We start from the raw sequence: 16,442 nt of genomic DNA, 5'->3' as shown, positions 1-16,442 counted from the left end.
AGTCATCATCTCTGGGTGGGGGTGTGGGGAGAGTAGGAGATTGTCAGCATTTAGGGTCCCGATGCAGGATTTTCCCCAAACTATCGACAGTTTATCCTCTCCCTACAGATGTTGCTTGACCTGCTGAGATTCTCCAGTGGGTAATTTATTGCTCCAGATTCCAGATTCTGGAGTCTCTCGCATCCTTGATGTTCTTCTGTCCTTTTCAGACCCTTGCATTAGTATGTCCCTTTAGTTGTTCATATTCAGCTGTGTTATTAATCCATCAACTAAGCAATGCCATTGCTTTGTCCTGAATATCATTTACCATACTGCAAATTAAACCCAACTTGCTTTTCCAGCTTTCCCAGTGCTGATGAAGGATCTTCAAAACAAAAAATTAATTGTTTCTCTTTCCATAGATGTACTTGACTTTCTGTTTTTAGTGTTGAGATTGTTATTCATCCAGGTGTGCAAAGAGTTGCACAGCAGGCCCAGGATGTACTTGCTCATCTTGGCTTGTGCTTGAATTCCAAAAGGAGATCTATTTGAGTAGGAATATTCATGCCTGAATAATGGTCATGCAAGTACAATGGATGGGGCTAGAGGATCGCTTTAAACTCCCAGACTGGACGTTTTTTCTGCTCAGACTCAGAACCTGTTCAGTAGCTGATATAAAAGAAAAAGACAATATACCAGCTGTGATCCAACAACATCCTGTCCTTCTCCTGGTTTGATTCCAGTAATCTTTGGGTGATTGAGCCTTTGTTGTCCCATCAGTCACCTTCTTATCTGCTTTGTGCCAAGCAGATTAATTTGAATATCTCATATTGGCCGGCAGCAGTGAGTTGCTGCTTTTTTCACTTTCTATGTAATTGGATGATACAAGACTGAAAATGATAATGTACAGCTGCTATTGGAAAGAGTTGAGGCAGGCGGAAGTGAAGAACTTGTGGGCCTGATCAGTGCCCAGAGCTCCAGCTGGATTTCTGCAACTGAAAGTAATATTTTTTTTAAAGCACCGCTTTTAACATTCTGTGGCCTACATACAAATTGTCCAGGGTCAAGAGGAGGGCAATTGATTTAACGCTCCCTGGCAGATCCAAGGACATAAACTAAAAACCACATCAGCTACATGGGGGAAGGAATGGGGGGGGGGGGGGGGCTGGAAAATTTGGACCCCACATCAAAAGTAACCCCCAACTTTCTCAATATAGGTGGCACAGTAGTATAATGCTTTACAGTACCAGCAGCGTGTGTTCATTTCCACTGCAGTCTGTGTAAGGAGTTTGTACGTTCTTGCCTTATCCATGTGGGTTTCCTTTGGGTGCTCTGCTTTCCTCTCACATTCCAAAGATGTACGGTTAGTGTTAGCGAGTTGTAGGCGTGCTATGTCAGTGCCAGAAGTGTGGTAACACCTGAGGGTTGTACAGCGCAATCCTTGCAGATTTGATTTGATGCGGGCTTCACATTTCACTCTATGTTCCAGTGTTTCAATGTTCATATGACAATTAACGATAATCTCTTAAATCTCTCAATGATCTCCATTGTAAGTGCCCCACTCTTAAAAATAATTTTTTTTTGGTAATATTCAGCAGTTGAGGCGACTTTCTGATATGTAGCTTGGGTGGCTCCATCTGTCAGGTCTTAGGAGACTTACTGCTGTCAACGCAACTCTGATGACTACCTGCCCACCCTGGATCTGCCCTTTTCTGACCGACAGACATACTGAGACCCATTGAAGTATAATTGTTGCCCCTGGGAGCTCTTGCTGAGTTTGATGTTGCTAAATAGGGCTTCAGCTGCAACCTTACCAGGTGGGCAGAATCAATCTAATCTAATCTTCTCTCTCTCTCTCTCTCTCTCTCTCTCTCTCTCTCTCTCTCTCTCTCTCTCTCTATATATATATATATATATATATATATATATATATATATATATATATCTTTGCCATAAATCTGAGGACAGTGATGACCTTGTGGAGATACTACTTCCAGGAGCTTAGTTCAAATACTTTGTAATTTATCACCAGTATGGAGGTCATCTCTCAGAGGACATTAATAAAGTATTAATTATGATATGTTGTACATCATGGTATAGGTATCCCTTTATCAACCAACATAATCAACTAATTTGGATAACTTTGCTTGATTACAAGACTTTTATCCCTATATTGCGAGATGTTTGGTGTTAGTAATAAATAACTAAAAGCCCTTCCCAGTACAGAGTGAACTTGGTTGAAACAGCTGATGAGTTGATGACAAAGATGGCAATTCACTTGACTAGCAACTGTTTAAAGAGTGGAGGAGTAGAGGAAGGGCGGAAGAGAGGGAAAAGAGATTGGGAGAATAGGGGAGTGGACAAAAGAGAATGGCATTGTAGGATTTGGACAAAAGAGGGGTTAAGTGGGAAACAAGATAAAGAGAATGGGGGTAGGAAGAATGGAGGAGCAGGGAAGAAGGTGTTGGGAGAGCCTGGGCATGAAGATACAGGGATGGGAATAATAGAGATTGTGGAGAAGAGAGACTTGGGTGGGAAGAAGGGTTTGTAGGACTGGCAAAAGAAAGATGATCAGAGATGGGGAGGGACTGGAGGCTGGGACACACTGCAAGTTAGAGCAATGAAAGCTGGGAGGGATAGAGGGGGAAAGAGACAGATACATCTACTGTCCTTTACTTTTTAAGCACCAAACATCAATGTAATTTTATTATTTCAGATACTTGTACTAATCTATTTTTAAGTGTTTAGATGTTTTTGATCAAATATCATGAGTTTTGGGATACTAGAGTTTTCACATTGAAACAAAATGCCGCATTATCCCAGGATGTAGGACTGTTATAAAGTCAGGGATATCTAAATCGGTGATTCAATACCCTCCCAGTTGTGACTCCCCCACCCCCCCAGAACTGGTCTTTTACAGGATCTTAGCAAATAAAAGCCTATCTTCAAAATTTACTCATACTTGGAGCTGTGATTGCAACCACAGCACTGACCAAAACAGTGGTAAAACAGAAGACCTGGAACATTTATTTTTCTTGAACAAAGACTGTGAAAGTCCCTCTCTTTAAAGTAAAATGTATCTTTGGGAGGTTTTAATTTTGACTGTCTTAAAATAAAACCCATCTTAAAATAAAACCTATTAAACCAACATGAATGCAAGAAGAAACAACTTACATGTAATGCCTCCTTAGAATCAAGAACCTTGGCATAAATCTCACAGATCTTTTTCAGCCTGCATGACAAAAAAATTAAAAATAAAAATAAAATCCAGGTTAAATGCCACTAAATGACCTGTAAAAGCAGAGGTCTGGGTGTCATGTAGCTTTCAGGGAGCAGACAGCTGAATACTTGAATCATACTAAATCACATATTTATATATATATATATATATATATATATATATATATATATAGACACACATACACACACACACACATTATGAGACTATAAGGCTAGAACTTGTGGGTGTGAATTGCGATGATGTTTTTTGCAGGGAAATGTACTATGGACATGTGGTCAATGTTTAGGGATCTCTTGCAGGATATTCGGGATAAATTTGTCCCAGTGAGGAAGATAAAGAATGATAGGGTGAAGGAACCATGGGTGACAAGTGAGGTGGAGAATTTAATCAGGTGGAAGAAGGCAGCATACACAAGGTTTAGGAAGCAAGGATCAGATGAGTCTATTGAGAAATATAGGGTAGTAAGAAAGCTTAAGAAGGGGCTGAGGAGAGCAAGAAGGGGGCATGAGAAGGCTTTGGCGAGTAGGGTAAAGGAAAACCCCAAGGCATTCTTCAATTATGTGAAGAACAAAAGGATAACAGGAGTGAAGATAGGACCGATTAGAGATAAAGATGGGAAGATGTGCCTGGAGTCTATGGAAGTGAGCGAGGTCCTCAATGAATACTTCTCTTTGGTATTCACCAATGAGAAGGAACTTGATGATGGTGCGGACAATATGAGTGAGGTTGATGTTCTGGAGCATGTTGATATTAAGGGAGAGGAGGTGTTGGAGTTGTTCAAATACATTAGGACAGATAAGTCCCCGGGGCCTGATGGAATATTCCCCAGGCTGTTCCACGAGGTGAGGGAAGAGATTGCTGAGCCTCTGGCTAGGATCTTTATGTCCTCATTGTCTATGGGAATGGTACTGGAGGATTGGAGGGAGGCGAATGTTGTCCCTTTGTTCAAAAAAGGTAGCAGGGATAGTCCGGGTAATTTTAGACCAGTGAACCTTACGTCTGTGGTGGGAAAGCTGTTGGAAAAGATTCTTAGAGATAGGATCTATTGGCATTTAGAGAATCATGGTTTGATCAGGGACACCCAGCATGGCTTTGTGAAGGGCAGATCGTGTCTAACAAGCCTGATAGAGTTCTTTGAGGAGGTGACCAGGCATATAAATGGGGATAGTGCAATGGATGTGATCTACACGGATTTTAGTAAAACATTTGACAAGGTTCCATACGGTAGGCTTATTCAGAAAGTCAGAAGGCATGGGATCTAGGGAAGTTTAGCCAGGTGGATTCAGAATTGGCTTGCCTGCAGAAAGCAGAGGGTCGTGGTGGAGGGAGTACATTCGGATTGGAGGGTTGTGACTAGTGGTGTCTCACAAGGATTGGATCTGGGACCTCTACTTTTCATGATTTTTATTAACGACCTGGACGTGGGGGTAGAAGGGTGGTTTGGCAAGTTTGCAGACGACACAAAGGTTGGTGGTGTTGTGGATAGTGTAGAGGATTGTCGAAGATTGCAGAGAGACATTGATAAGATGCAGAAGTGGGCTGAGAAGTGGCAGATGGAGTTCAACCTGGAGAAGTGTGAGGTGGTACACTTTGGAAGGACAAACTCCAAGGCACAGTACAAAGTAAACGGCAGGATACTTGGGAATGTGGAGGAGCAGAGGTACATGTCCACAGATCCCTGAAAGTTGCCTCACAGGTGGATAGGGTAGTTAAGAAAGCTTATGGAGTATTAGCTTTCATAAGTTGAGGGATAGAGTTTCAGAGTCGCGATGTAATGATGCACCTCTATAAAACTCTGGTTAGGCCACACTTGGAGTACTGTGTCCAGTTCTGGTCACCTCACTGTAGGAAGGATGTGGAAGCATTGGAAAAGGTACAGGGGAGATTTACCAGGATGCTGCCTGGTTTAGAGAGTATGCATTATGATCAGAGATTAAGATTTACTCTCTGGAGAGGAGGAGGATGAAAGGAGACATGATAGAGGTATACAAGATATTAAGAAGAATAGATAGAGTAGATAGCCAGCGCCTCTTCCCCAGGGCACCACTGCTAAATACAAGAGGACATGGCTTTAAGGTAAGGGGTGGGAAGTTCAAGGGGGATATTAGAGGAAGGCTTTTTACTCAGAGAGTGGTTGGTGCGTGGAATGCACTGCCTGAGTCAGTGTGGTGGAGGCAGATACACCAGTGAAATTTAAGAGATTATGGAACAGGTATATGGAGAACTTAAGGTGGGGGGTTGTATGGGAGGCGGGGTTTAAGGGTCAGCACAACATTGTGGGCTGAAGGACCTGTACTGTGCTGTACTGTTCTATGTTCCACCGGTCATACAAAACTCTAATGACCAAGCAGACTGAAAAATATATAATTTAATGCATTGGTTAATGATGACTTAAAACACCAATATATGTGAACACCAATGAACCAACAAAGCTGTCAAAGATTTTCATGAGTTGCAGGCCTCACTAACTGATGTGCTTTGATTCAATGATAAATTAAATTAAATTGAGAAGAGTTTTTTTTCACAAAAATAGGTTTTATGATTTCTGGTATATACATAGTGCATTTAACTATCATGCAGGAAGAGTTCACAGCATGCTTCATCAGAAAGGAATGAGATGAAAACTGACAGTAAACCAAAGGCAGACACATTAGTATGGGTGACTTCACGCAGACTTTGCATAGGATCATATGGAAGGAAATGCTGAGATGTTAGGAGGAAATTTTAGTGGTTAGAGCCTAGACATTTCACACTGTAATCTCATTATCAAACATTGTATTAAAGTTTAAATTTTAATAAAAAACATAAAAATTAGCAGTGGGTAAATAGCCCTTATGGCCTTCTGTGCCCATTTTGCTATTTCAAAGGATTCTGTCTGATGCTTTATTTCAGTATCACTTTCCTGCATTAACTCCACATCACCACCCTCCCACCATTGTCTTAATATTTAAATATTTATTTCTACCTTAAATATAGCCAGCACAAAGTCACTATGGTCCTTTCACATGGAGAATTCCAAAGACTTCAAAAAAATTCACTTACCTCTCTTCCTTTGTGAGATTTAACAGATGCCGGGCTTTATGAGCGAGGATGAACCTGAAAGAGTAGAATTAGTGATGTTCTTTGCATCTGAATTGATGTAGGCTGTTATAAGCTCTTTCAAAATCACACACGAATATTTTCAATGTAATTTTTCACAAGGTAGTGAATTGGGAAAGCACTGAAATCAATGTACTGAAGAATTAATGAGAGAATTTTCAAGGTTAGAAAGGCTATCTTGCTGAACTTGTTTAGTGTCAATTGTCCAGAATAGAGATTACATCGGCTTAGCTCCTGATTTAGCACCATGTTCAGAAAATGGGCTAGCCTGTACACAAACAACAGAAAGTCTGCAGATGCTGAAAATCCAAGCACATACACAATATGCTGGAAGAACTCAACAAACCAGACAGCGTCTATGGAAAAGAGTGAACAGTCAACGTTTTGAGCTAAGACCTTCATCAAGACATGATGGAAGTCTTGGCCCGAAACGTCAACAGTTCACTCCCTTCCATAGATGCTGCCTAGCCTGCTGAGTTCCTCCGGCATTTTGTGGCTTGTACACATCTGACCAGCAAGATAATTGAAGGTTATCTGTGGTCTCAGCTCCAAATCTTTCTCCAGGTAGATACAGCTAATCTATTATCAAATTGATTATAATGGTAGTTGTATGCTTTAGAATTAACAGAAAACAGCTTCCCCCCAACTTCTGAGCTTACCATGGTTGACTGTTCAATGATAAAAGAAAACTGAAACTGGCTGATTCAGGGATATTGACCTCAAAAAAAGTTCCTACAATGATGTCTTAAGTTGACAGGCTTCCAACACCTATGGTCACCTTTCCTTTGGAAAACTGCGATTCCAAGCACGAGTGAGTTAACACATGCTCCCCAGTGATTTCAGTCGTGATAGGTTCCTCCTAATGATTTATCGAAGCTGCAGTGATGTCAAAGGCAATCCTTCCTACTTCATCTCTGAAATTCAGCTCGTGTATCCATGTGCAGTTCATTTTCCTATGATGTCTGAAAACATATTATTAAATGCTCATTATCCCACAATGCTGCCAAAATGCAGCAGTCATCTGTGTCCCCATTATATGAAGGCTTCAATGGACTGAATGAATGGTTGCTGACAGGCAAGCATAATCCTCTGTAGCTGTGACTGATGACTTCACTGAGCCATTGCGGAACTGTAGCTCAACCCAAACACAAAGAGGCATGTGCCTCAATTAGAAGAGCCACGAATAAAGAAAAATGTCAGTGCAGGTTTTTCAACAGCATCTGCAACCCAGGCAGAAGGGGCCTATAAAGCATTATCTCAAAAGCCAGGATGCAGAGGAGTTTGTTTAAGTGAAGAAAAGGCATCTCATGATGTACAGCTACAATATGTTCATATTATTACCTGGGATAACTGTGATTCTGTTCATAATTGTTGATTTTCACATTCATCATATTGTGGAATGAAGTTGTATTATGAGTTAATTCAAGCTTTGCTGCATTTGATGCTAATTCAACCTTCAAACTTTTTGACCACGTGTTAGGAAAAATAGTCCAGTTGAAGACTGTAGCAGATTACATTCACGGACCATATCATACTCATAGAAATATGGAAATAACACACTACTCCATAGGAGTAAATCATTCAAACTGCCTACAGTACCTAGTGACACCATTGAATTCAAGACAATAACTACAGCACAGCCTGAATTCATAACAAATGGTGGCAGCTACCATGGACATAGAATTACACTATCACTGCCAAAACTGATTTAATTAATCTAAGCATAAACTATAGCAGAATGCCTGGCAGCTAACAATGTTCAGATTATTCATGATCAAGCTGGAATTTGAGAAATTAAGATGAAACCTCAACATTAACTCACAGTGGGGGGGGGGGTTGACTTGAGTTTAACGTAGTCTGTGCGATTTGTCAGGGGGCTCAAGACCAACAAAATGACCCGTGGCATGTGAGTAACTGCTTTCAAAGATGTTAAGTAAGATTTTAAGAAGGAAAGAAAAAAAAAAGACTGCAAATGCTGGAATCTGGAACTAAAACAGATTACTGGAAGAACTTCATAGGTCAAGTAAATCTATGGAGACCAAAGGTCTTCGTCAGCACTTCATGTGGATACTCTGCTTCAAAGCTGTGTAGGGAAAGGAAAGACCACCTGTGTGTGGCAGTGCAAGGGAGGCCGGTCAGCGCGAGGGAGGCCGGTCGGTGTTAGGTGGGACTAGCTGGGGAAACGATGAAGGGCACATGGAGGTAGGGGGGGAGGGGTGGAAACAGGCTTGTAGGCAATAGGTGGAACCAGATGGCAGGTCATGAGCACAAGGAACATGGGTGGAATGGGATGAGGAATTGGGATGTTGCCTGGATTGGAGAGTGTGCCTTATGAGAATAGGTTGAGTGAACTTAGCCTTTTCTCCATTGACTGATGGAGGGTGAGAGGTGACCTGATAGAGGTGTACAAGGTGGTGAGAGGCATTGATTGTGTGGATAGTCAGAGGCTTTTTCCCCAGGACTGAAATGGCTAACATGAGGGGGCATAGTTTTAAGGTGCTTGGAAGCAGGTACAGGGGGAAATGTCGGAAGTAAGCTTTTCCACACAGAGTGGTGGGTGCATGGAATGCACTGCTGGCAGCGGTGGTAGAGGCTGATACAATAGGGTCTTTTAATAGACTCTTAGATAGGTACATGGAGCTTAGAAAAATAGAGGGCTTTGTGGTAGGGTAATTCTAGGCAGTTTCTAGAGTAGGTTACGTGGTCAGCACAACATTGTGAGCCGAAGGGCCTGAAATGTGCTGTAGATTTCTATGTTCTAATAAAACTAGGTGGACAGGTGAGTGTGTGTGAAAGAGCATTGGTTACTGAGAAATTGAATACGCAATGTTCATAGCATTGGGTTCAAGTTACTCAGGCGGAATATCAGACGTCTTGACCTGAAACATTGACCGTTTGTTCCCCTATATAGATGCTGCCTGACTTGCTGAGTTCCTCCAGCATTTTGTGTGTGCTTCTCTGGATTTCCAGTGCCTGCAGAATCTCTTGTGTTTGGGATTATAAGATGTTGTTCTTCTAATTGAGTTTGACCTCTCTGTAGTAATGGCGAAGGCCAAGGACGGATAAGTCGTTGTGGAAATGGGAAGGAGAAATAAAACAATGTGCAACCGGATGCTCAAGATGACCGATGTGGCCGGACTGCGGAAACTCTGCAGGACAGTCACCTAGTCTGTGCTTGGTTTCATCCACGTAGGTGAGACCACGTCATGAGCACTGAATGCAGTCGACCAAGTTGGAAGAGATGCAGGAGATGAAATTGAAAATGAATAATCCAGGTGTTGAAATCGACAAGTTCTGCAGGAATAGGCACTGATGTAGTTTATGTGGTGGGTAAAGAATTGGGGTGGGGGTTGGAGGTGCCAGAATAGGTTTGGAATAAGAACCGTTCCATGTAGGCAACAAAAGGACAGGCATGGGAATGGGCCATGGGAATGCCTGCGGCTACTGTTTTAATCTGCAAAGGAAATTGTAGAAGCCTAAACCGTTCTCATGAGATCCAGGGGTGCAGCAGTTCCCCCACAGACCTTGCCTAGACCCAGACTTCCCTGTTAGGCAGGCATGGTGTGGAAACAACACTGACTTCGAGCACAACAGTCCAATAACCCAATATCCATAAGGACCATCGTGCTTCTCTACTCTAATCCCATTTACCCTCATCATGCTTGCACCCTTCTCCTCCTTTCCTACCCAAACGCCTGTAACAAGTATCTTTTAAATGTAATAACTGTATCTGCTTCTACCATCTCCTCTGGGAGATCGTTGGAGATAACTATCACCATCTGAGTGTATAACCTCGAGACCCCATTAAACCTGTGCCCTTCAGTGTTATGCTCCCCGCTTCTGGCTATCAATACCCCTCAAAATCTCACAAAGATCTACAAGGCCACCGATTAGCATCCCAGAGAATAAACCCAGCCAATACAACCTTCCATCCATTCCTGGCAACATCTGTACTTCAGCCTCTCCTCCTCCACCACATCCTTCCTGTAATGTAGTGACCAGAATTGCACACAATACTCCAAGTGAGGCCAAACCAACTGCACAACGCCTGCTTTCTCAGTAAGCCAGCCGCTAAGCTCAGCATAGTTGAAAGTGCAGAGGCAGGTAAAAGGTCAAAGGTCTGTGGAGTCCTAATTGAACCAACATTATTAAGGGCATCGTGTATGGTGTCTGTAGTTGCTGATGGACCGGTACTGCATTTCAGACCACATCAGAAAAGAAACACCAGCTGGACATGGGAAAATACTTTCACAAGAGGCATGCCAGGTCAGACATTATTTGTAACATCTTCTGCAAAGAATGAGTACAAAGTGAGATAACAGTGGTGACAATCAAGATCTGATATCCTACACCAGTTCCAGGTGTGAGGAGGAAGTCACAGCTTCTTACTTCTGTGCATCAGCCATGCCCATGCAATGATTTCAGCTCAGAACTACAGGAAAAGTATTCTTCATTTACACTGAACATTCATTCAGCTCTGATGCAGAATTGTTAAACAAACTGTCCCTTTATCTTCAGATTTATTTACTGGAAAAATTCAAATTTCACATTCAGAAGTAAATGTGTTATCAAAATACGTATATGTCACAAAATGCTACCCTGAGGTTCATTTTCTTGCAGGCATTCCCAGTAGAATAAAGCAGTACATTTTCTGGGGAGAAAAATTAAAATCCTTTTCTTTTAAATGAAGAACTACAATGCAAGAGCAGTAGGAAGATGGCTGCCTCGCTATTACCAAAGGATTACCCAGGTAACTCTCCAACAACCTGTTTTACACCCTTGATAATTTTAATTTCTATTGCCTGGACGCTATCACCCATTGTGCATCATCAGAAAAAGTTTTGATCGACTATTGTACTTCTGATTAGAGGATATCATGCCAAAACTTAATCAAATATAAAAGTTATCAATGCTTAAGTTAAAAACAAAGGGCTGGAAGAACTCATCCAGTCAAGCAATGTCTGTGGTTGGGGGAGTGGTGAAGGAACTGTCAATATTTCGGAGTAGGTGAGGTTGGGAGTCAAAGGCAAGTGAGTAAAAGGAGGAAGCAGACAAAAAGAGAGCAGATGGGGCCAGGTCGGGAAGGCAAAGGCAGCTGCTGGAGGGTGACCTCAGGAGGCCCACTGCAGATAGAGCACAGGTGCTCTGCAAGTTGGTTGCCTAGTCTGAGTTTGATCTCTCAGAGGAGGCTCCAATCCTCCGACTATTACCCCTTTCCCATTCCCCTACCACCCACCCCACATCACCTATGTTTATATTCTTCGCCACTCTGGTTACATCCACCTAACGCCAACACATTTCACCCATCAGATTCCTTCCCCCTATCCAGTTCTATCTGCCCTTCACCTTTCCCCTAATGGTTCCACAATAATGACTTCCTTACTTATCAGATTCCAGCACTGGCAGCCTTTGCGTTCTTGTTTATTACTGTCCAATAGCTGTCTCCATCTTCACCCTCCACTCACTCCACCCGGTTCCATCTGCTTTTTCTGTCCACATTCTCCTATCACCTATCCCAACGCTGCTTGAATTTACACAGCAAGTTCCTCCAGCAATGCCTTGTTCTCATTTCTTTGCTTCAGATTCCAGCATCTGCAGAGCAGGTAATTACGTCCAGTTTCAGGGAAGATTGAGAGACTGTAAACACTGAATATACAGATGTTTTCAGAAGGATAAACAGGACATATCGCTCTAGCTGTTCACCCTTAATTGGAACCTTTCAAAAACCTTCCTATTTCTTTCCAGTTCTGATTCTGCAAGAGGTGACTGAGCCGTTTTAGACTTACCCAATGATAGCAGGAAATGAGCCGTCTGGTTTGCTGTCATCCAGTGTAAGGCCAATAGGAGATTCCTCATCTTGAATGATCATGCTCCCACAGTAGTCTGATTGAAAAGAGAAATACAGCACATCTAATCATGCCAGTGATTTACAACCGACAAATAATATATTTACACTTGTTACATAATACTACTACTACAAGATATAGAAGCAGAAATAGGCTATTCAGCCCATGGAGTCTGCTCCGCCATTCCATCACGGATAATTTATTATCCCTCTCAACCCTAGTCTCCTGTCTTCTCCCATAATCTTTGACATCCTGACTAATCAAGGACCTATCAACCTCTGCTTTAAATACACCCAATGACTTGGCCTCTACAGCCATCTGTGGCAATGAATTTCACAGATTTACTACTCTCTGGATAAACAAATTCCTTCTCATCTCTGTTCTAAATGAATGCCCCTCTGTTCTGAGGCTGTGCGCTCTGGTCATAGACTCCCCTACTACATGAAACATCCTCTCCACATCCATTCTGTCTAGGTCTTTCAAAAGTCAATAGGTTTCAATGAGAACTGCACCCCCCCATTCTTCTAAACTCCAATGAGTATAGACCCAGTCATCAAGCACTCCTCATACGTTAACCCTTTTATTCCTGGTATCATTCTTGTGAACCTCCTCTGGACCCTCTCCAATGCCAGCACATATTTTCTGAGATATGGGGCCCAAAACTGCTCACAACACTCTCAGTGCAGTCTGACCAATGCCTTTTAAAGCCTTAGCATTACATCCTTGCTTTTATATTCTAGTCTTCTTGAAATGAATGATAAAGTTGCTTTTTCCTTCCTTACCACCAACTCAACCTGCAAATTAACCTTTAGGGAATCCTGCAGGAGGCCTCCCAAGTACCTCTGCACCTTTGATTTTTAATTTTCTCCCTGTTTAACAAATAATCTATGCCTTTATTCTATCTACCGAAGTGCATGACCATACACTTCCCTACACTATATTCCATCTGCCACCTCTTCACCCATTTTCCCAATCTGTCTAAGTCCTTCTGCAGACTCCCTGCTTCCTCAACACTACCTGCCCCTCCACTGATCTTCGTACCGTCTGCAAACTTGGCCACAAAGCCATCGATTCCATCATCCAAGTCACTCACATATAACGTGAAAATCTGAAAGAAACTTCAGCTGGATGCATCTCTTGCAGGTGTAATCAGCAAGAACACGAGAAGTCATCCCGCCTTCCCATTTCCTGCAAGAGGAGCATTCCACCATTCTGCTTGACATCCCACTGCTCTAACTGTGCAATAAGGAAGAGAGAAAGAAATTAAATGAAAAAAAAATTCTGTCTACAGTGAGTGACCGGTAATACCATGAAACAGCTTCCTTGGTAGGTTGTTTAGACCATAAGAACAGAATTAGGCCATTCGGTCCATTGAGTCTGCTCCATCATGGCTGATCTCAAGTCAAGTCGTCACTTTTTATTGTCATTTCAACCATAAGCTGCTGGTACAGAACACAGTAAAAACGAAACAATCTTCCTCCAGGATCCTGGTGCTACATGAAACAACACCAAATTACACTAGACTAAGTGAGACAGCACAAGGCTACACTAGACTACGTAAAACAACACAAAAACTGCAATAGACTACAGACCTACAAGACTACATAAACGTGCACAAAACAGTGCAGAGCAGTACAATAAATAATAAACAAGACAATAGGCACAGTAGAGGACAAATTACAATATAATAATAAATGATGTAGATATCAGTTTAGACTCTGAGTATTAAGGAGTCTGATGGCTTGGGGGAAGAAACTGTTGCAGTCTGGTCGTGAGAGCCTGAATGCTTCGGTGCCTTTTGCCAGATGGCAGGAGGGAGAAGAGTTTGTATGAGGGGTGCGTGGGGTCCTTCACAATGCTGTTGGCTTTACGGGTGCAGCGTGTGGTGTAAATGTCTGTAATGGCAGGAAGAGAGGCCCCGATGACCTCCTCAGCTGACATCACTATCCGCTGCAGGGTCTTGCAATCCGAGACGGTGCAATTTCCGAACCAGGCAGTGATGTAGCTGCTCAGGATGCTCTCAATACAACCTCTGTAGAATGTGGTGAGGATCGGGGGTGGGAGATGGACTTTTCTCAGCCTTCGCAGAAAGTAGAGACACTGCTGGGCTTTCTTTGCTATGGAGCTAGTGTTGAGGGACCAGGTGAGATTCTCCGTCAGGTGAACACCAAGAAATTTGGTGCTCTTAACGATCTCAACGGAGGAGCTGTCGATGTTCAGCAGAGAGTGGTCGCTCCGTGTCCTCCTGAAGTCAACAACCATCTCTTTTGTTTTGTTCACATTCAGAGACAGATTGTTGGCTCTGCACCAGTCTGTTAGCCGCTGCACCTCCTCTCTGTATGCTGACTCATCATTCTTGCTGATGAGACCCACCACAGTCGTGTCATTGGCGAACTTGATGATCTGATTCAAGCTGTGTGTTGCAGCACAGTGGTAGGTCAGCAGAGTGAACAGCAGTGGACTGAGCACACAGCCCTGGGGGGCCCCATGCTCAGTGTGATGGTGTTGGAGATGATGTTTATTATTCCTCTCAAGCCCATTCTCCTGCCTTCTTTCCATAACCTTTGATGCCCTGGCTAATCAAGAGCATATCGACCTCTGCTTTAGAAACATAGAAAACCTACAGAACAATACAGGCCCTTCAGCCCACAAAGCTGTGCTGAACATGCCCTTACCTTAGAAATTACCTAGGGTTACCCATAGCGTCTACTTTTCTAAGCTCCATGTACCTATCCAGGAGTTTCTTAAAAGACCGTATCGTATCCGCCTCCACCACTGTCACTGGCAGCCCATTCCATACACTCACCGCTCTCTGCGTAAAAAACGTACCCCTGACATCTCCTCTGTACCTGCTTCCGAGCACCTTAAAACTGTGCCCTCTCGTGCTAACCATTTCAGCCTTGGGAAAAAGCCTCTGACTATCCACACGATCAATGCCTCTCATCATCTTATACACCTCTATCAGGTCACACTGCTTTGCTTTACTCCGTGATTTGGCCTCCACAAAGCAGCTTCCTTGCGAATAATTTGAGATACGACATAAATGAAGCAAAGCTGGTTCAGGTGGTAAATTTGGACTGACATTTCTCACAGGCTTCAGCCATTATGAATTAATTATCATCAATAACTTTAGTACCATTGTGTCACATGACCACGAGGGAACAGTGGTTAATTGCTGGTCCAGTGATCCAGAGGCCAGTACTAACCATCCAGAGTTTAAATACTGCCACAGCCACTGGGAAATTTATACTTAATTAATTAATTATCTGCCATTAAAGAAAATTAGTCTTGACAAGGGTGGTTATGACTACTAAATTGTCACAAAAACCCAAGTGGATTTTTGATGTCTTCCTTCAGACAATAATACCTGTCAATCCTAACCCGGTCTAAAGGAGACTGCACTGTGGTAATTCTGAACAGTTCACTAAAGCAGCCCAGCTACTTTGAAAGCCAGTGAGAGAGTAACCAAACAGTTCACCTGGCATTGACCTAAACACTGATTCAGACACACTCATATCACTCTCAGTCTAGTCAAACTTGTAAGATACTCACTAATCTTTGGGATCTGGGCCAGAATAAAGAGAGGTGTTCCACAAACTAATTTGCGGTATAGTTCCTCCCCGGGTTATAAACATCTGACTTAAGGACCCCCCCCCCCCCCCCCATATGACTGAGCATATGGGAGGCGAACAAGATGAGTTCACTAACGACTGTTGACTGCTGGCTGGAAACAGGAGATTTCTGTTAGCCTTCTTTCCCCACACCCATGCTGCCATAATCAAGGCCTGGGTCAAGTCAAACGGAGCTGGAAGTGCTAAGTATACTCACTCTGAATCAGTGTGCTAGCTGCTCATCTCACGCCTGCTTGTCTCTCCCATCACAATTGTTTCTGCGATCCTTTCCCACATTCTGTTTTCATTCATTTCTGACTTATAAATAGTTGGAGTTACTGACATTTCTCGAGAACGGGATCCTGTTGTAACCTAGACACTGCCTGTACAATTCTACTCACAGATTCAGACTTTGGGCAGATAACCCAGACTCCTCCATCTCAATCTCTGATCAGGTCCTGATCACTGACAGAACCTCTAGAGCGATAAACAAGGGAGTGGTACTGTCCTTCCTCAGCTGATGAATCAGTTTTTCACATTAAAAGAGTGCAGAATACACATTTCAAAGATACTCTTGACTGTATTGTGAACTCCATGGGATAAGGCTCAGCGCTAAACTGACAGTTCAAAGCCGAGCATCCAGCCCATGCTGCAGCCAGTAGCCAT

The 16,442-nt window shown here is 42.9% G+C and overlaps 1 protein-coding gene across 1 annotated transcript in view; it reads right to left on the bottom strand.

Moving 5' to 3' along the window:
• mao (monoamine oxidase) overlaps positions 1-16,442 on the bottom strand; it is a 187,236-nt gene that overhangs the window by 30,595 nt on the left and 140,199 nt on the right. Inside the window, exons 9-11 of the mRNA XM_072260440.1 lie at positions 12,106-12,202; positions 6,263-6,316; positions 3,154-3,211 (exon numbers count right to left, since the gene is read on the bottom strand). Coding sequence (XP_072116541.1) covers positions 3,154-3,211; positions 6,263-6,316; positions 12,106-12,202 — 209 coding nt within the window. The remainder of the gene's footprint in view (positions 1-3,153; positions 3,212-6,262; positions 6,317-12,105; positions 12,203-16,442) is intronic.

This window comes from Mobula birostris, chromosome 6 (assembly GCF_030028105.1).
Source record: "Mobula birostris isolate sMobBir1 chromosome 6, sMobBir1.hap1, whole genome shotgun sequence".
NCBI classification, from domain to species: domain Eukaryota; kingdom Metazoa; phylum Chordata; class Chondrichthyes; order Myliobatiformes; family Myliobatidae; genus Mobula; species Mobula birostris.
Note: the sequence above shows the minus strand (reverse complement) of the source record. Positions and strands in the feature narration are given on the sequence as shown.